Source organism: Homarus americanus, unplaced genomic scaffold, assembly GCF_018991925.1.
Source record: "Homarus americanus isolate GMGI-L3 unplaced genomic scaffold, GMGI_Hamer_2.0 scaffold2539, whole genome shotgun sequence".
Lineage (NCBI taxonomy): Eukaryota > Metazoa > Arthropoda > Malacostraca > Decapoda > Nephropidae > Homarus > Homarus americanus.
In genome coordinates this window covers 2,627,459-2,649,733 of record NW_024725489.1, presented here as the reverse complement: position 1 = coordinate 2,649,733, position 22,275 = coordinate 2,627,459, and the positions used below count along the sequence as shown (strand labels likewise).

Here is a 22,275-nt window from a genome sequence, read left to right as displayed (position 1 = left end):
AAACTAAAAGGTAAGCTCTTTTTGCACTGTATTGTGAGAGAATTCACAGCAACTGGTCTTTCAATAGCATATGTAGTACTATGTAGCTTCAGCAGCAAAAGGTTGCTGCATAAGCACTCAGCTTCAACAAAAAACATTTGATATACTGTATACAGAGATACTCGAGAGCTTCTATAGCAGCGGTTCCCAACCTCAGGTAGCGACCCAAATCAGGGTCACGGGGTGTCCTCAGTAGAGTCGCGAGGGGCCCTCAGACAATTTTTAAAATATAGTACTTATCATAAAGTCATAAACAAATTTTTGCTTAACATTCAAGCTATATAATATATTATACTGTATGCCTGAGGGTCACAACACAGTATTGTTGGGAAATTTAGGGTCGTAGCCAAAAAAGGTTGGGAACCACTGTTCTATAGTATAGTACAGTGGTCCCTTGGTTAATGAACGCTTCGGTTAACGAATTACCTTCCATAAGAATCTTCAATTCGGTTAACGAAAAAAAAATTGATTAACGAAATTCTTAGGAAAACATGTCAACATGTTTTGGCTTGCTCATCGGCTGGTAGGTTAGTCCGCCAATACAGTAATCTGTTACAGGCTTACATTCGTTTCCACTAGAGTAAATATCAAGAAGGTTGTGCTCTTCAATATTTTCCAAGTTTTATAATAAAATTATTAGTCATTTTAACATTTACTTAACATATTGATAATATATGCAGTACAGTCAACCCTCAATTTACGCGGTCCCACATTCCGCGTTTCCACGGTACCCTGCCGAAACCCGGGATGCTCACATTCCGCGGTGCGTGTACCCATTTACGCGGAGAGTGTCCGGCTCGACGCTATTTTTAGGTTCGCCCCTCCCGCCTGCTCCCGCCTCCGCCTGGGCAAGCCGCGCGGTAAGGTTGCGCAGTGCATGTCTCTGTTGCGTTATCAGTGAAGTCATATGACGTATCGGAGTGTGATTGGCCATGCATCCCTACCTCCCTCCGCTGCTAGCTGTAATTGGTTTAAAGTAATATGACGTGTCCACCCGGGGGAGGGAGGGAGGGAGGAAAGACGACGCTTGACCTAGCCGCGGCAGTTTCATCCCTCCAGGCCACACCGTGTTATCGTGCATCCATTGTTCTGTAAAATGGCTTCCGCCGGACCACCGCCCCCAGAGAGAAACCTTTCCTTGCCTGGACCCAGCCGCCCTAAGCCAAAGAAGACATTACGTTCCTTAAGCTATGAGGTGAAGTACAAGATCATCCAAGAGTTGGAGAAAAGAACAAGACAGGTTGATTTGGCGCGCCAGCATGGTGTGAACGAATCTACGATCCGGACGATAAAGAAGGATGCAGCCAAGATAAAGGAGCACATGAAGATCACAAAGTCTACAGGTACTTCTATGATCAAGTATTTCCACAACCAGGTGCTTCTCAAGACGGAAAAATTACTTGTGAGCTACTTAGTGCGTCAGGCGCGACGGAACATGGCGGTGGACACGCGCTCTGTTAAGGAGTACGCACGTGAACTGTATGCTGCAGTGTCACGAAAGATGGGAATTACAGAGCCCAAACCCTTTAATGCTTCCTCTGGGTGGTTACAGAGGTTTACGATGAGGAACAAGATCACCAATATCAACATTGGTGGTGAAGAAGCTAGTGCTGACCGTGTTGCGGCTAGGGAATTTCCTCCATTTTTACCTGAGATTATGGAGGAAGGACAGTACACCGACGACCAGGTGTTTAACATGGACGAATCTGGTCTTTTTTGGAAAAAGCTACCTTCCAAGACCTTCGTTGTGAAGAATACCAGCAAGATTCGGGGCCGGAAGTTGTAGAAGGAGCGCATCACCGTCCTGTTTACCACCAATGCCTCCGGTACCTGTAAGCTCAAGTTATCGGTGATCCACACAGCACGCAAGCCGCACGCCTACAAGAGCATGGACATGACCAAGCTAAATGTCCACTGGCTGACCGCACATAATGCGTGGACGTTCTCTACACTGTCCCTCTCCTGGTTTGATGACTGTTTCGTTCCCGATGTAAAGAAATTCTGTGAGCAACAGAATGTGCCATTCAAGATTTTGTTGCTGCTGGACAACGCACCAGGATACTCGCCCCTACTGTTAGATTGTCACCCCAACGTAAAAGTGGTCTTCCTTCCTCCCAACACTACGTCTATATTACAGCCCATGGACCAAGAGTTAATCTGTAATGTAAAAGCTGCATTCTCTACTAAAAAATTCAAGCCCCTGAACGACTACACCAACACCAGGGAAGAGTTGCGTAACCTGAGTGACACCACCACCGATAGCAAGAGCGAAGACGACGAGGATCAACAGTTGGCAGAGCAACAAGTACTTTTAAAACAATTCTGGAGAATATTCAACATCAAGAAAGCTGTGGACTTCTTGGTGGAGGCATGGGATCAGCTGTCTGTAGCAACTGTTCGTCACGCATGGAGACATGTGTTGCAAGGCATTCCGGCCGTTAGGCAGAGTCAATCTGTGACTGGTGAGGTTCAGACTGTTGCAGTAGCAGTGGACCTTGCCAGAGAAGCTGCGCAGAGTGTTACAGCAGCAAGCTTCTCCGAGACCACCAACGACGACATCCTGGAGGTGATAAGGGATCCTGATGTGACTACCGCCGAGATGGTAGATGATGATGACGTCAGTGAAGAGGCAGGTGGTGCGTCATCCCAAGAAGAACACCGCTTAGCCCATAGTAATGTTAGGGGTGCCATCGAGTGTATCGAGAAAGTCAAACTCCTCCTTTCCGATGACCCTGACACAAACAGGTATGAAATCTTCACTACCCAGCTGTTGCAGACTATGGAGCCCTACTTCAAGGTTTATCACGACAACATAAACACCAGCCATCAGCAAAGCATAACAGAGTTCTTCGCCCGCAACCCACCACAGCCAGCCCAAGCCAGTGATAGTGACAGAGGTAGAGACAGTGAAGATGACTTTGAGGGATTTGTCAGGGAGGCCCTGACAAGTGTGGATGACAGTGATGGTGACTCACCTGAGGGCCAGTAGCCTGCCCTCTGCCTCGGAACCAGCCTCCATCCCCATATGCCGACCCATCTCTTCTACTAACGTAAGTGTTAAACCTAACTTTTAGTTTTCCTAACCTAACCTTTATTTTTCCTAACTTAACCTTTATTTTTCCTAACCTAACCTCTTCTAAATTAATTGTGTGTGCATACCATCATAAAGTAAAGATAAAATTTTTACTACAACATAGTTGTGTGTCGTCAAAAAGTGGAGTTTGGGGGTCGGCCCGGTCTCTATTTCAATTAATCCCATATGTTATGTTGTTCACTTTCCGCGTTTCTCACTTTCCACGGTACTCTGTGGGTTGTATTAACCGCGTAAAGTGAGGTGTTGACTGTACAGGGAACTAGTTTGTTGTGCGCCCATCAGATGCACAAGTCGGTCACAAAGAGTCAATTGGGCATTGAAAACAGTGGAGAGAGCATCTGTTTTGTTGGTGTCTTGAATATTTTTGCATTTTTCATTGAAATTATTGGTCATTCTGAACTTTAGTTAACATTTTGATAATATATAGCACATTGCAGTGTTGATTTAAAGAAAATAATCTTGAATTACACTTAGTGAACTTAAAATTTTATTGGTGAAATTACTGCATCAAGCATGGGTCCCCTGAAAGGTAATTTCTCCTCCATCCCCACTTCCTTCTCTTCTCCCTCCTCCTCCACCCCCACTTCTAATTCCCATCATCATCATTAATCAGGAACCTTCAACATGCACATCTCAAAGTAAGTTTACTTTACTGCATTTTTTTTTACTTTGTATGTACTTTTTGGTGAGCTGGAACCAATTACCCAATATCCCATTGAAACAATGGATTCAGTTAACGAAATTTTCGGTTAACGAATGACCTTCTGGAACGAATTGTGTTTGTTAATCGAGGGACCACTGTACAGAATAACAATCGCACAATCACTGTTGTGGATGGGGTTAATCCATAAAATTGTTATTAAAAGAAAATTGTATAACATTTGTATTTATATGTTCCTATGGACCAAAACCAAGTCTCACTTCTATTGTGGAAGACAGGACAACTACTGATGTGCAGATTCTGACCCTAAAGGGCAAAAATCCCTCTCCTTATAGTGGACACAAATGCAGTAGTACAGGACTTCCCTCTGGAGTTACTGGTGTTCTGTAGAGGACCAACAACCTCCTGAGTCACTGTATAACCTATTGACCTTTATAGGTTCTGTATGTTGTATGTATACCATGTATGTACTCTATATATACACATTATTTCTCTAGTTAGTAGCGTGTGGCAATGCCCTCAAGTTGGTGAGGTTAGCAGGGGTGGGGAAATCCGTGATAGAGTGGCCCTTGTCCGGGTCGACTGAGAAGGTGTACCCACAGAAGTTCACTGAAGAGCCGGCCAGAACAAACTTGTCGGCATTTAGGGTGATGCCGTGCTTCCGGCACCTGTTGAGTACCTCGTAGATACGGCAGAGGTGATCCGTGTAGTCCTCGTCGAGTGCGTGAGGAACGGATTCCCTAGCAACCGCTACGACCTTCACAACACCCTGCTCCCGTATTGGAAACTCCGCGATGAACTCTACTGCGACGGGGACCTTGTTCTGTACGGAGCACGTGTAATTGTCCCTGCTGCCTCACGTCCCCACATCTTGGCTCGCCTTCATGACAGTCACCGCGGAGCTGAGGCCACCAAACGACGTGCAAGACAGACTGTGTTCTGGCCTGGCATCGGCTCTGACATCTCCAAAGCTGTCCATGCGTGTGAGCCCTGCCAAGTTCTACAACCCAGCCAACAGCAGGAACCCTTCAGGAGTGACGACAACCCCACCTGCCCCTTTGAGTCTGTGTCGGCCGACTTCTTCTGTGTGTCAGGAAAGTCCTTCCCTGTCATACTCGACCGTCTCTCTGGTTGGCCGGTTGTCATCAAGTGCGGTAATGATATGACGTCTGCCGCCACCATCAGCAAGTTCCGCCACTACTTCCGTGACGTGGGCGTTCCTGTGCGCCTGCGCACCGACAGATGGCCCCAGTTCACAAGCCGGGACTTTGCTGCATTCCTCGACCGTTGGGGAGTCCGGCATGCATTGATATCGCCCCATTACCCGCAGTCCAACGGCCATGCTGAGGCTGCTGTCAAATCCTTGAAGCACCTCATCCTCAAAGTGGCCCCTTCTGGGAATATTGACTGTGAGGCCTTCGACCGGGGTCTCCTTGAGCTCCGCAACACACCCAATTACACAGGACACTCCCCTGCCCAGGTCTTGTATGGACGCCCCCTCCGTTCTTGTGTCTCTGCTCACCCTCAGTCCTTCTCCAAGGTGTGGCAGGCCAAGACAGAGGATTGTGATTGCCGAGCTGCTGAACGTGTTCAAGACGTCGTCGCCCGCTACAACTACCACGCCTGTCCTCTCCCCAGGTTGAAAGTCGGCACCCAAGTCCGTGTTCAGGACCCGACCTCCCTACGTTGGGACAAAGTGGGCGTAGTCATGGGTCTCGGCAGGTCACGGGACTACCAGGTGCGGTTACCCAGTGGTCGTGTGTGGTGGAGGAACCGCCGTTTTCTCCGCCCCGTAACACCTTCCGCTGACCCCATTACCACTGCTGAGTCCCATACCCCCCCCAGTGATCAAGCCCCTCGACGCTCAGAAAGGATCCACAGGAAAAGGTCCGCTCAAGACTTGGCTATGAGTAAATAAGGGGGGAGGTGTATGTATATTATGTATGTTGTATGTATACCATGTGTGTACTCTATATATACACATTATTTCTCTAGTCAGTAGCGTGTGGCAATGCCCCTATTTCATGTCACCACACGCTTAGATAAATGTGCCTGGTGACATCTGGAAGCTGCTAGTATACCACTTACCACATGTCGCCCAAGAGGTCAGAGTGAGGTCAGTTGACCCTATAGGAGTGTAAGGACTACCTGCGCTTGTAAGCGCACCCCTGTATATTTCCATTAATAAGAACCTACAGAACTCTACAGGTGTTTATGTTCGCTCCTGTAGTTAGAACCAAGTACCCCGAACATCTCCAGGTTCAACAAATTCTTAGTACACCATGTCCACCGTGTAGTGATTAACTTATACTTTCAAGTTATGAGAAGTTAGATAGCAACAAAAATACAAGGCTGTTAGATACTATATCTACAAAGACCCCATCATGAAAGATAAGCCATTAACTAATCCCATGTCAGCTCCCTTGAAAATAATCCCAGGAAACTGATAACAGAGATATTGACATAGAGTACTGTACTGTATTCCTTTATTCTACTTAAAGCAAAACAATGCCCACCTTTTTTTCTTGAAAAATTTTTCTTCAGTCTAAGAGGTCCAGGGCGTATGTGGTGTTGAATAACTTTGTCTCTTCCAGACTCTTTGTTGAAAAACCTGGCTGTGCTGATACCACTAGTACTAGGCAAGTTGATGCTGTCTTCAACAATACAAATGTCAGCACTACTGCTAGGTCTAACTTTTAATTCATTATCCACCTCTCTTACAGAAGAACTGACAAAACTTTGGGCATTCGATTTTTTCCCTGAAGTATCAATTTTAGCAGCTGGGTTCACACAATTTTCAGCATTGGCCCCTGCTTTGCTAAGGTGATTCATATTATGGAGTAGCAACTCTTCATTGGTAGACTGTACAGTAGTTGTGGGGTCTGATTGCCTTGATGTACTAATATCCTGAACTGTTGAAGTGCTGGGCTCAGCAACATCAAAACTTTTATGCTCTTTGTTTTTGTTATCTGAAACCAGCAAAAATGATTTTCTCAATGGCCGCTTACATGGTCTCTTTTCTATGATTTCTTCCGATAGTTTTGATGATTCAACCTTTTGCCTCTTCTTACATGGTGAATCTCCTTTTTCTAAATCAGTCAAACCTTCCTCATCAGACATCTGACTATCTACTTGGATAGTCTCTGTCTCACTAGCTGCTCTGTCATTTTTCTCTACAGCAACATCACACATCTTTGAGGATGAAACTTCAGTACAATCCATGTGTGTGTCCTGTTTGTGGGGTGAAGATCTTTCTGCCTCGATCTGACCACACAAAGATTTGTTTTGTAGTGAAGATTTGGGTGGAAATAATTCAAAATCATCTGTATCATCTGAATCATACAAAATATTTTTCTCTTCATCTTGGTTATTGCTTAAGACATTTTCTTTCCCCTTTTGTAAAGCTGGAAATTTTCTTTGGCAGCGATTAGGACCAAGATGCAGCCCCCTCTTTCTTCCTCTTCTCTTTTCTTTAACATCAATCCAACCTCTATCATCCAGGTTAACGTCAGGTAGAGAGTCTTCTGATGCATGAGATTCCACTTCATAAGAGTCAGCTACTTTGTGAGAATTTCTAAAAGTTCTCTGTACAGGAATATACTCATAATCCATATCCAATTCTGCTATGTGTCTTCTCGTTTGCACTTTTGAACGCTCAATGCCGTTCCTCAACCTTTTATCTACCGTAAGAGGGGCTGACCACTTTAGTTTATACAACATAGTTTTTGCTTGATGTTCCACTATTCTTTTCATCATATCATCAATCATATTCAAAATTCTTGAAGCACAATCTAGTGGTGACTCTTTAGTGTTCTTAAAGTAAGCTTTTGATGGCTTCTCTGTCTTTCCTAATCTCCTCCTCTTGAGAGGTATAGTGGGTGTATCATTACAGAGAAAAACATTTACATTTCTTTTTCTGTCATTTTTTATGTTAAAGCTATGATTTTCTTCACTGTCTGACGGTTCCAAATTTGTGAATATATTTATTTTCTCTTCATTATCAAGTTTACTGATGTTATTTGTAAGTGAACTATTAGGCCTCTGGGGTACTCTAGGTAGCACCACATTATCATCCCTCACTGAACTTTCTTTCTCCGACCTTTTATGATCTTGTAACATGTTCTGAGATTCAATGGATACTGAGTTACGTGGTAATGAAGAATGTAGCCTCAGTTGTTCAAATTTGGCATCACTACTCTGGCATGCATTTGGGGTGGGAAGTATAAAATCATCATCATCATCATCATCATCATCATCATCATCATCATCATCACCAACAATTGTTGCCTCCATTGTCTGCTGGACAGCTTCAACTTCAAAAGAATTTGAGACTTTTGCATCTTGAACACTTGTCATCTTTTCACTTGTACTATTAGATAATTTTATACTTTCCAATATTTTTCTTTGACGAATTACTGGAGTTAATAACTGTACCCCATCTTCATCCTCAAATTCCTCTCCCACGCTGTTTCTGCTGTCACTACTTGAGAGAGATTGAGAGTGTTGTACCTTGCTACTGTCTTCATATTTAGCACTTGGTGATGGAACTATTTCTACACTGGATGATCTCCTTAGTGGTCTTTTAGGCTCTATAGACTGGTGTTTATTTGGTAAAAATCCTCCATTCTTCTTATCACTGCTTGTTATACTACTGGAGGCTTGTTCTTCAACATCAACAGTTACCTGGCTGGAAACAACCACTACATCTTTGTTTTTCTCTTTTTCATGAATCTTATTGTCTTTTACCTTATCAATAGGTGGAAAGCTCCTTCTAGAACTTCTGTTTGATCCTTTTGAATTGTCTAAACTTTGTGAATCACAGAACAAGTCTTCTGAGTTATGGGGTTGGGATTGTGACCATCTTGTTTTATCTTTTGAAGGTTGGTTGCAAGCTGCACCTGGTTGTGAGCTACTTAAAGAACAAGTGAAAGAGGGAGACGTACTTGGAACCACCTGCTCTGGTGACCCTGTGCGGAGAGGATCCAATTCAAGAGTAAAAGAACCACTATCTGAGAGGCAATGTGTGTCAGCTACATCTTCAAGGGGAAGGGCAACTACATCAGAGTCCCGTGAGTTTTCATCACTCTCATGCTCCTCACCAGAAATAATCTCACCTTGATGACTCTCCTGAAAAAAAAAAAAAATCATTAGAAATCAATCATATTAACCCTCTTACACAACAAAAGTCATGCAGGATCACTCACATGCAATCTGGTCATCTTAGTTCTGTGGCTTATTTATCCCACTTTTTTATTTTTTGGCATGATTTAGACATCGCTGACTTCATTATTTTGGTTTTAACATTAGAAGAAAAAAAATTAAGAAGAGAACAAGAGTACAGGGTACAGTATATTTTTTTTCACTCCGACTAAAGTAAAAAAAAAAGATAAGATTCTCAGCATCATATCTCGAACATTTTCTCACAAACCTACCAGGCATTATACTGTATAGTTTTAGAAGTGGATTTTTTTTTTTAGCTTACCAATGATGGCTTTAGAATTTTTATGACTAATGGTAGGGAGAGTGGGAGAGGAAATAAAGAGACAAATGCGACCTACCGGAATGGCTGATGGGAATTACTACATGAATGAATGATTACGAATACGATGTTAGCGCCACAACAGCCAAGGTCATATAGCACCGGAGATAACTAATGCTAAAAGGTTAAACCAAAATAAAATTGACGGAAAAATAATAATAATAAAAAAACAAAGAAAAACGACTCGTAAGGAAACAACAAAAATAATGAAACCTATAAACAAGAGAGCCCAGCCTAAAAATAAAATAAAAAAGGTCTCACCCCCAGCAAGCCAGAGAGAGAGAGAGTGTATGAACCATCTCCCCCATGGCAAATAGTGCTACCAAATGATTTAACACTATTTGAGTCATGATGTGTGAGAGGGATAACAAGAAGTCTTAATAAACTGACGGTAAATACTATGATCAGCAAGGTTACGGCTTCTGAGAGGTAAAATTTTGACATAGTGGATTCTGGTAAACCATTCTAAACAGAAAAATTTAAAGGGATTAAAATTCTATAGTGGATCAGACAATTGTCACTCATTTTTACTCACATTATAGACAGGTATCCCTCGCTCGACAATCATTCACTAAGCCGTTTTTAACACCCTTTCTCATTTAACAATCGTCAATTTTTGGTTTAGTAATCTTCGACTCGGTGGAAAAAATTCAGGATGGAAGCCGGAAAAAAGTGGATTTTGTGCTACACGTGCGCATCGCTACTGTCATTAATTGTTTACGTTACCTGTGTGCCACATACCCACCCATGTCTGTCATTTGATCAGTCTTCTGTGTATCACTGCATACATTATTGATCACTGTGTATCGTCCCAACTGCTGTGCAACACTGTTATTGCTATGAGTTTTATGGGTTACTGAATAATGTACACTATTCATATACCCTGTACTATTGTGATAAAGTATTGTGAAAAGTGAGTGAACTTTGTGCTAATGTCAGGTAGGCGTGCCACTCTCCTGCAAGTCCCCGAGCTTGAAGGAGTTCGTTAATATACCATCTTACTACAATGGCATCCAGCTCACTAGTCAGTGTCAGTCACTTACTGGGCTCCTGCCAAGTTGCCAGATACCGCTGTTTAAATTAATCATACTGTATTGAAAATCGTGAACTCACTTCATTGGGCGATTATACAATTATACTTAGTTAAAATTAAGTCAAGCTAACCAAAAAAATGGATTTAATAGGTTATAGAAAGCTATCATCAGTGAGTGTTTGTGGCAAAGTTAGTGATCAATTTAGTTGTTCAATTAAATTTCGTTTAAGTCAGCCTACAAAGATTCAATTAAGTGGATAGCAAGTTATTGCAACTAACAAGAGAAACAAATTTTTCTGCATGAGCACTGTACATCATTTGATCAGGTGATGTATAGACCCACCGATGCCCTAAATATAAGACAGAATACAGTGTACGACCATAAATAAAGCCCAACACACCATTTACCCCAATGTGGACCAATTTTTCAGTTTTATTTTTATTTTTACGGAGAATAGATCACCGGGGCACAGGTCATCGACCCATAACGGGGCCTGGGGGGAGAAAAAAAAAAGCTAAAAACTATGAGAAAAAAATTAGAAGAGAAAAAGACTAGGTAATGTAATTATCCCTTTTTATCTGCAGAAGCTCTCTTTATGTAATTCTACAATATATTAATGTATAAATTGTGGTACAATATAATACCTGTATTCAATTTATGAAAGCAAATTCCCAATAATAAAATCTGTGAAAAATCCATTTTGTATGACAGTGCACAATCTGTTGATCCTGAAGATCCTAGTTATACCTGATTTATGGAGTACAGTACGTATTGGACCAGTGCCCACCAGAACCATGGGGTTAAACTTACAAAGTTGTTGAGAGATTCTTGACACAGTACAGTATGAGTAAGGTACCTCGGTACTTGATCCACTCAGTCATCTTTGAAATTTCTCTGAGCCATTGAACTTTAGTCTAGTGCTGATGGGTGACAATGGCCAATGCTGTACAGTATTTCTAGTTATATCTTTTAAAAGCTTCACATATTAACTTACTAAAATCCAAATTGACTAATGTGATCATACAGTAAACCCTTGCAATTATGGAATTCAAAGCTTTGGAATGGGTTATTTCAGATCTTGAGGCTGTAAGACAAATATTCATAATGTCTGAGTGTAAAAGTTGAAAATATCAAGCATATGGTATTAAATCATGGTGGCAAATGTAGTGAACTTCTCAAGTAAAATTCTTTCACCTTTGCTCAACCACCATTTGTACAAGTACTATTCAATCTCTCTATTTTTTGGAATATTCACTTTTTCAGACTCACTCCAAGTTTGTGAGAGTCTACTGTATATAATCACAAGATAAGGTAAACATCTGCTTTGTATTGCTACCATGAAAATAAATTCTCTACCTATCATTACCTCAATGTTATTTCTAAAGGATCTATTTAAAGTTTCCTTAAGAATTTCTTCCTCTTGTTCCTTCCACTGCTGCCGTTGATTCTCTTCCTCCTGAGCTGACTTTCGTGACTCTTCCAACATTGCCAACATTGCTTTCTTTGTATCAAAATCCATCCCATCTTCAAATAGGCCAGCCTCTGCAAAAATATACATGTATGTATTTCCTTTCTTAAGAGATGTATTAAAAATATTGGATTAATTCTGAAAACCATAACTTTCAAGTCTGAAAGAAAAGTGTTTCCTGATGATTATGCAAGCTGCCATTCAAGATAAAATGATCATTGGGCCTTTATGATTTAAAAAACAAAAAAAAACAAAAAACATACGTACTCTGTTTCAACCTAATCAAAGAAACTCATTTAGTGACACTTTTAACCCACTCACTTGTCTGTGTCAATTCTTGCCAATTCTGATTCCTATCCCTAGGAAGAGTAAGAAGCTAAGAACTCAGACCATTTTGTTTTATTTCCCTTATCATTTTACCTTATTTACCTAATGGTCACCCAACTACAGGTGGTTATACCATGTGAAGGTCAGTGGCCTATGTAGGATCCCTTCATTGTTCTTGATAGCCTTCTACCAGCAATACTACGGTCATCAACGAAAGAGTTGTAGGGGACAACTAAAAGGTAATACCTGTACAGCATTTTGTTACACCCTTCTACACAATGAAAAAGTTTAGATATGGGGCACAAATAAAAGAACAGTACTGTACTGTATAGGACAGTGCCAACCTGATGCCATTCTCTTGCTCTATATGCTGGAGTGCCTAACATCGCCGAGCTATAACCAGTTTTAGCAGGAAGGAACTACAGTACTGTGCAGTACACTGTTACCATACAAAGCCTGAAGTAGAATTTTACCAACTATGGAATGGCTCTTTCCTGCTACAGTCAGTCAGTACAGCATTATGCATTGGGTTTAGCTAAGTCCTAAAAATAAGGAAGATATGGAAACAACTAATGGCGTGGAATTTTTCAACATAAGAATTAACTGATATAGGGGAGGTTACGTTACAGGTTCTATTCGTCACTGTCATTCATGCAGTGAAAAAGGGGAATACCTATACGTGTCTTGTATTGTAAAGAAGAAATACAGTACGTTGATAACCTCTTATCCGAAATACTTGGGGCCAGATGCATTTCGGATTTCGGAATTTTTCGGATTTCAGAACGGTTAGTTTTTTTTTTTTTTTACAGGGATCAGACCACCTGGGCACAGGTCACTGACCCACATTGGGGCCTGGGAGGCTAAAATATAATAATAATAATAATTCATAGGTCTAGGTCGTGTTTCTCACTTTTGATATTTTTTTCATTCTTGTACAGTATTTCTTTATTATTATTATTTTATTATTACAGTATTATTGTTATTATTATTAATTTTATTATTATTATTTTATTATTATTATTTTATTATTATTATTATTATTTTTATCATTTGATTTTTGTGTATTTTTTATTAAAAAAATTATTTACTATGAATAATTATTATTATTATCATTATTATTACTATTAAATTTTCGCCTCCAAGGCCCCGATGTGGGTCAGTGACCTGTGCCCGAGTGGGCTAATACCCGTCAAAAAAAAAAAAAAAAGTTTTGCTCCACAAAACTTTCGGTTTTCGGATAAAGGGTTGTCAACCTGCAATGTAATAAAGGGAGCTACATTCCTTTGGTATGAAATTAGGGACTACAGAATTAATGTGTGTTAGCTTACATAAGGCTTCACACTACATGTGTAAAACAAAGTCCTGTTACTATTACACTGTATGTAGTTTATATTTTTACAGCTAAATATCATATTATAGTAACTGGCAGGTAGCTAGCTGGTTTGTATTGAAAATGGGAATTTATGAAATGTATCAATATTTATTTTTTTTTAAATGCGCTTAGACTATGTCTGATTTACATAAGCTGGCAGTGACTGTACAGTACAGTATAGTCTCGATTTGCGCGGATTTCCTTTACGCACTTGGTCATTCACGCGGCACCTGGCCAGAACGGCAATTATTAGTTACGTGGTACATTCCATCATTTATGCGGGAAGTGGCACGGCAGGGTGCGCACTAGGTCGCCCAGTCACCAAAACATTACCGAGTTCTTCACTCGCCACCCACCACAGCCGGCCCAAGTCAGTGACAGTGAGATATGGACTTTGAGGGTTCGACAAAGAAAGCCTCTGTGGTGGATAGTGCTACAGGTGATACAAGTGATACAGGTGAGGGCCAATAATCTGCCCTCTGCCACGGAACCAACCCCCCATCCCCGTGAGCCCAGCCATCTCTTCTACTAACGTAAGTGTTAAAAAACCTAATACAGTATTATTGATATTTCTCTTAAATATTAGTTGTGTGTGCATACCATCATAAAATTAAGATGTTATTTTTACTACAACGTACGTACTGTGTTGGAAAAAGGGTAGTCTGGGGGTCGGCCCAGTCTCTATTTCAATTAATCCCATATGTTCTGTTATTTCGTTTACACGTTTCTCGTTTTACGCGGACCTCCACAGGTTTAATTGACCGCGTAAACCGAGACTATACTGTACACTGTTTCTATAACTAACATTACACTCCAGTTATGTAGTGTATAGGGTGTAGATTTACAGCCAAACATCTTAATATCTGATGGGCTTCCATTCAAAATACAGTAGTAATTTGTCAAACATATACAGTAATAGTTTTTTATTAAAATTTGCTTGAAGAAAATACAGGGTGTCCATAAAATCCCATTCTGATTTCAAACATGTGCAAACGGCATGAGATATTGAAATGCAGTTTTTTGCTTTTGAAAGAATAACTATTCAAGTTTTGTTTTTCACATAAGCAAATGCAAAAAACTGCATTTCAATATCTCATGCCGTTTGCACATGTTTGAAATCAGAATGGGACTTTATGGACACCCTGTATTAGTGAGTTCCTAATAATGTATAAATAATAGTTGCAGATGTATAGTTTACTATACCAAGAAGCATGAATGGTGAACAAATGAGAGCACAGTACAGACAGTCCCCGAGTTATGAACAGGTTATGTTCCTGGACCCTTGATCGTAAGTCGATCTGTTTGTAAGCCAGAAGTGTTAAATTCCATAGTTTAGGTTAGGTTACAAAACAACAATAATATATATCCCAAACATAAGAAATAATGTAAATAGGTATTGTACTGGACTGTAAATAAGGTGATGTTAAACAGAGTAATAAGAGTACAAAGTAGTGTGCACCTTAGGCACCTGAATATCGACCAAACGAAGCAGTTGCACAAGAAATTATCATCATATCAGCACTCACTGATGAAAATAGAGTAAGAAAGTAAACACCAAAACAAATAATTCATTGGCAGGTCAGTTGTCAATATTAATCAAATAGTGTTAGTAGGAACTTAGCCAGTCATGGCAAAATATCCACTACATTTTAAATTCGTTTTCTATGAAAAATCAGCAGCTGTGAAGTCGTAAATAATTACAGGTTAAAATGACAGCCAGAATTTCAGACCCATGTGCACAAGACTAGTGGTACAGAAGAAAAAATAAATCCATTTTGCAATAAATGATGAAATTTGCTGATTAGACAACTTGGCAATGATGACAATTTGCTGTCCAACAGTAATGTCATTCATTACCACAAGGTCTTGTTTGACTTGTCTATCATTGCTTGGTGACAGTTACAACCGTGGGTTAATATTCGTTCATTGGCTGTCCGCAGGTTTCCAATTTTCAATATTACAGACACAAAGACTAGAAAAAACAAATGCACGACTTCTTATCATTTCTTGTGCACATCAATATTAACGGAGTATCTCACAAACTTCGAGGTATAAATTTCTGTACCCGCCATGTTGCCAGTCACTTGTCTCCTCCTCCTCTTTGTGACATGACAACCAATGACCAAGTATCACGTCATGCAACTTGGCTAGCCAATCATTTTTAGCTAGTCTTCTACCACGCACTTTGAAATTTTGAAGGCTTTCGTGATGGCGTGTGATAAGTGTTCTCTCCCAGGGGTGTGCCCATTTCGTCGCCACATTTTTTACCCAGTTCTTCACCACTGTTTTAACCCATTTCTTCACCGCATTCATTTCCATCACCATTCCAAGGACAACACATTCCAGAAAATTCTTACATAATTAATACATCAATATACGTATACACAAAAATTTTACATATTTGCCAAAATAACTGTAGCTAGGGATAGAAAATAATCAAAACACCTAGTTTACAAAATTGTATTACAAAATTATGGCTCGGCATAACAATACATTGGATCATGCAAGCATCTCACTTAAACAATTTATTAAAGACAAACGAAACAAAAATAAAAACATTGTTAATACACCTGCAATCATCTCACTTAAACAAAATGTGAAAGACTAAAATTTAAAAAAAATAAAAACATTGTTATTACTCATGCAAGCTTGGAAGAGGCCACTAATATTTCTTCAGGAAATTAGAAGTGGTGATATTTTTTCTTCATATTCATTTCAAAGCTTCCAGAGACGGACTTGTTTGTCATGATTTGCTTTTCTTGTGCATGATTTTAGCTTGTGCTCAGCAACTAGTTGTAATTGCAAATCAATGAAGAAGAAGAAGAAATCACCTTCATTTGAAGCGTCACGTATCGTAAGGTGCATTCAGATCATCCGGGTGAAACCTGTTTTTTGTTGGAAAGCATTATTTTCAGTCTTGCTCAATACGATGGTAGTTGATAAGATTTCCTCACTATACTGTAAATAAGGTTGAAAGCCCTTTGAAAATATGTAGAACATCGATTTGTGGCAGACAGGAAATTATGGGCTTGGCTTTCGCGTCGTAAGGTCCTCTCTTCCTGTCAGTGAGTGAGTGAGAGGAGTGGGCGGCCAATCACAGCAGCCAGCCTACAGCCTCATCCCCCATCTCAACCAATAACAGTGGCGACTATCTATGTCACGGCCCCTCCAGCTAATGAGGTGGAATCCCTCTCTCCTTCTCCCTCAGTTCTCCTTTTTTGTGGCGGGATCTACACTCTGATATCGATTAAAGTAAAAAAAGCCATAAGCGGGTGGGAGTTTTGTTGCTTCAAGTCAACATTGCAACAACCCAGTATACATTACTTCATGACGAGCGACCTACTATCTGTAATTACAGTCCTTTAGCCTCAAAATGAATAAAAAATGAATGCTGTATCTAAAAACACAACAAAGTTATACTTGTTAGAATTTGGACAAACTTTAAAGGCGGCTTTCTCGATTTCCAATTTTGGCGCGAATATCCCATACAATGCGGGGGGCCTCATTTGTTCTGTATTTTGTTTATTTACCAATGTTTTAATCATTTTCATGATTAAATAATTAATATTCATGTATAATACAGTACTGTACAGTAATAACACAATAATTCTCAAGTCTTCTGTACACATGTGTAATTTCTATTTGTTTAAAATAATAAATTACAATTTATCACTCTAATACCAGTGACTGTTCATGGTGACGAAACGGATTTGATATTGGTGACGAACTGGGTTGGTGACGAAATTGGGTGTATCCCTCTCCCATATCTAACTGTTATTCAGCGAGTTTATAAGAACGACAGTGAAGCAATCCAAATATTACAAGATGACGGTGTCCTACCAACATCAAGACTGTGTCCTAAGTGTGGAAATTGTTTAGTTTTAAGAAAAAGACAGAAATTACCATCCCCCACCACTTCCTTCTCTAGATCGCCCAGCTGTATGCTCCACCACAGAAGCAGGTAAACTAAAAAAAAGAATGGGCTAGGTTGTATATATTGTAGGTTAGGTTAGGTCAGCCCCAACGTGGTTTGAGCAATTTTGTGTTTACCATTAGTTATATCTCGTCAATAGGAACAACCTTTTCTTATATTAGTTCTGTCGCAAATGGATATTAACCGAGATAGTAAATTCATGAAAGAAAGTATTGTAAATCTGCAGTCATCGCATGTTGGCTGTTTGTTTACAACTGACCGCTCGGTCTGAGCAAACTTTCACATCCACAAAAAATATAAAATTACACCATGAAGCTTCAACAAAACTGCTTTCATTAGAACCAGATATCAAAATGGTATTACATGTATTTTACTTTCGGACATAGCGCGCCCCAAAGTTATAAACTACTAAAACATTTCGATCTCCCTATTCCGAGCATTTTGAACCCAATATATACATGGCAGAAATGGATAATAGCGACAACTGAATTTAATTGATTTTATGTACTTTTCAGTCTTCGCCTATGTGAGGAGATGTTATAGTCGTGAAAGCGAGTTAATTATGGAAAAACATATTGGTCAACCCCTAGGGACTCATGTCCGAAAGTAAACATTTACCATCAAAATAAGTACCGTACTTTCTGTTTAATATGGTGGAGACGGTGGGTTAGGGTCATCTCATACCCAAAAAAGTCAACTCGTCCCCAACTCACGAGATAAGTCGTACCCAAGATTACTTACACCCAATTCAAGAGATAATCCCTACTTATTAGTATATACACCACGCATTTTAGCTTTATCTATGATCACGAAAAAAGATTACCGTATGCAAATCTTGTAGGAAAGTGCAGTGAAATAGGGAAATGTAATGCAGGCTTTAAAATGGTTGCATCTCATTACATAAGTAAGTTGTTCCGTCACACAAACATTGCACTACAAGTACTGTATACAAATTTCACACTGTGGTTTAGAATAACTTTATTGTAAGTTACAGATTTGGCAGTTTCAATTTATATAGTACTGGGCGATGTAAACGTTTAAAATGGTCATAAGTCAACAAAATATAGACATGCATAAAAACACTGATTTTCCAGCTCGGGCATTTTGTAAATGAACCAGTTAGTATACAGTATATAATTCGGGGCTCCTCTCTGGTACTTCTTCCGGTATAACGACTTGAGTATGAGTAACGTAACGACTTGATTATGTGTCATCCAATATTCACGCAATTCATATATTAAAATAAACCTTGTCCACATTTCCATTGTGGATCTACATGATGATATATATATATATATATATATATATATATATATATATATATATATATATATATATATATATATATATATATATATATATATATATATATATATATATATATATATGTGTGTGTGTGTGTGTGAGTGAGTGTGGGGGGGTACGAACTGTCTCGTAAATTGGGTACGAGTTGTCCAGCGCCCAGAGAAGGCTAGGAGGTATGGTTAGGTTAGGTATAATTCTTTGGTTGGTTAGGTCAGGTTCTATGAGGGCGTGATAACTCCAAAACGACTCATTTCCGACAGAAATTTAAGTCAAATTCGAATGAATCACACCAAATACCAAGGGAAAAACAAAAATCTATGGTCAAACAGTTGTCGTGGCTGAAACTGTAAATTTACCAGGTTAGGTTAGGTTTTTTTGGGGTGTATGTTTTACTCATATCTGACCTCCATTTTTGTGCAAACTAGGGATTTCTGTTACAATGACAAAAAATATTTTTTTTTGCAAAAAAGCGCTAATTTGCATAAGAAATGAAGGTCAGAGTTGAGTAAAACACCAAAAAACCTATTCTCGTATCAAAACCTGAGGACAGCCAATGGGCGAATATTTTCCTTTACCAAACCGTGAAAAAAATGTAAAAGGCCAACAGGAACAAACATTTTTGTTAATCATACGTTCTTCTCAAAGTTGGAGTGTGCCTGTGGCGGTTTATTCAACATTTCTTTGTCAATTTCAGTCATGCCACAGTATGAACTTACCTCGCAATTGATTATCAAGATCATTTTCTTCAGTTCGAATCTTTACAATTCTTGAATCTTTTCGGCGAGCCATTATGAGGGATGTTAACGTGCACAAGTTACTCAAAACGCCATAACTGATACAGGAAATAACACGACTTAGCTTTATCCTCAGGGGCTACACACCATATATACAGTATATCAAAGGTTTATCATTACTGATTCGTAGTTCTATTTTATTGTTTTTATGCGTTGTTTTATTTAATATCAGTATTTTGGTGTGCTTTTACAACTATTTTTAATATAGTAAAATTTCGTCATTGATGTACATACGAGATACAAGCTCAAAACTTTAATAATGATTACCAAGGTTACGTTTATTGTTGACTCACCAATGACATTCTTTTATAAATGGAATTATAAGAAAATCAGCATCATGCAAGTGTATTGTATGCAAGAGATATCCAGATAAAGAATACAAATCATTCTACGTAAAACTATCGAAAGTTACTTTATTTGACTTCGAAAATATTTCTCATTTCTATTTCCTATCATTTTAGATACAGAATTTTCCGTGGGTATTAGGGACGTGGAGGGGGTGTTGGGGGCGTGGGGGTGTAGCGGGGGCATGGGGGGTGTAGCGTGGGGGTAAGCGGGGCGTGGGGGGTATGGTAGGGGGTGAAGGGGGCGTGGGGTGAAGGGGCGTGGGAGTGTGAAGGGGCGTGTGGGGTGTGTGGTGTGTTGTGGGGGGCGGTGGGGTGTAGCGGGGGTGGGGTGTAGCGGGGGCGTGGGGAGAGTCAATCAACAATCAGAGTGCTCGTGGCCGGCCCGCCCCCTGCTGAGCTTCCCTCTGCAAGTTGTCCTTGTATTTTCCCGCGAGTCTGTGAAAAGTAAAAAAACACTCTTTCGTATTGATAAGTCAAGATTATACAGAAATGTTACATAAAGTAGGGGCTTTAATTTCCTCTTCCCCTCCATTTTTTTTGTTACCATCGTCACATATTACACATACCGTAGAAAGCATCCAACCGATACTTTGACTTTTTACAATGCAATAGACAATGGTAAAGATAAAGAATTTTCAAATAATAAAGGAATCATGTGATATGAGTGCCAGTTTCGAATCGGATAAAAAATATAAATTTTAATTTACTTTTATCCTCTTCACCACTGATCAGCTCGTTAGCCGCTTGGGCGATCGGTCACGTCTCTGTCACGCACTGTTGGCAAGTACTGGGTATGCACCGGCTCCTGAATGTACCTGAACCCGCTACAGTGTTGGTCAAGTCTTGCCTTGAATGAGCTCACACTCGGCGCCTGCTGGCAGACTGTTTCAAGAGTTCACATTATCAATTAACCCTTACTCCGAAAAAGTTGGCTCAGACAATTTTTTGAACGTGTGTGGTTGTGTTACGCTTGGTAGCCATCTTAAAAAAAAGTGGCCATATTTTAAGTGTTCCCTTTGATTTTCATCCTGGATACCAATCATTTATATTTCTACATATAATGAAATCCATCCTCTATTTGTTGTGATTCTACCATAAAATGAAAAATTCCGGCATATTTGACCAGTTAACTGCTGATGAGGAAGGAAGGATTCCAATTGGCCTAATGATAGAAATGAAATTATAGTTATTTGCTGTGTATTTATATGGGTTTATTATTTTCCGTCATTAGGTGGATGAACTTGCATACTGATGTCTTATTTTAAGCTGTTTTATGTTAATATTAGAAGTCGTTTGACCGCATCAATTTATAGATACATATTTGAGAAATATTAAACTAAAGCTAGGATTCCATTACGTGTTAGCGGTTGTGTTAGCGTTAGCGCCAAAAATTGATCACATTGAAATGTACACAGTTGTTTCCATTGACACGGTTGCTAGCGTTATGCGTTTGCAGTAGACACCAATCGTTCCCCTGTAGCATTGAAAACGCAAACGCACCGTAAACGCAGGAATGGAATCCTAGCTTAATATTTGATGCCTTGAAGCGTTTAGTTTAGTACAGGAGACTTTTGTCTTCAGTTACGACTACTTATTTTCGTTAAATAGTCTTTTTATAGTAAATGAGACATAATATAAATGCTGTCTTGGTTTATGCTTGTCTTCTGATGAGTTGCCCTCCCTTGAGCGTTATTAATGAACTAAAAAAAATACTGTCTTGGTGACAATTTCAGCGCCAAGAAACATTTTGAAAACTGAAACGTAACAGACAAATGAAAGTGAAGCAATAATTTGGTTTATAGCTCTTGCCTGCCCTTTGGGTGAACAATATCAGTATATGGTAATATAGTTGAAAATTGTTTTTAAAGTTAATCGCCGGAAATAAAACTATTTAAAAGAGTTCAGAGAATTAATTTGGGCAAAGAGGATAAAAGTAAAAGTAAAAAAAAACTAGTTCCTGTATCTCATCACATAAAGACGAATAACCAAAGACAAATAAGAAATTCTGATGACATAAAATATTATTAGATGACTGCATGTGAAATAGAGAAATAGTAGGCTATAGGGAATTGGTATTATTTCAGCTTTAAGGCGACTGTTGGAGGCGGAGGAATACTTGGCCAGGCGTCATGTTGAAGGTTTGGAGGGACTCTTGTGGTGGACATTTTTAACCTGAACCATGTGGGTCTATGTGCTCTTTTTCCTGGCTACAACTGGGGTGCCACCAGAGACCTTCAATAAGGCACAAGGTGGTAGACCAAGTGAAGACTTCGGTGAACTTGAGGCTTGTCGACTGTTTTGTGGGAAATTGTTTGCTGACGTGAGTTATGAATATACTGTACTCTTATTGTGTTTGTTGTG

At 39.7% G+C, this 22,275-nt stretch overlaps 1 protein-coding gene across 3 annotated transcripts in view; it reads right to left on the bottom strand.

Annotated features, from left to right (window-relative positions):
* LOC121864978 overlaps positions 1 to 19,675 on the bottom strand; it is a 56,751-nt gene extending 37,076 nt beyond the window's left edge. The window contains exons 1-3 of one of the 3 annotated variants that reach the window (XM_042364214.1): positions 19,490 to 19,672; positions 11,734 to 11,909; positions 8,738 to 8,921 (exon numbers count right to left, since the gene is read on the bottom strand). In XM_042364214.1, coding sequence (XP_042220148.1) covers positions 8,738 to 8,921; positions 11,734 to 11,909; positions 19,490 to 19,562 — 433 coding nt within the window. In that variant the 5' untranslated portion in view covers positions 19,563 to 19,672. Of the gene's footprint in view, positions 1 to 8,737; positions 8,922 to 11,733; positions 11,910 to 19,489 lie in introns of all 3 variants that reach the window. The other 2 variants (XM_042364215.1, XM_042364217.1) reach the window with 2 other exon arrangements.
* Positions 19,676 to 22,275: the final 2,600 nt, after the last annotated feature.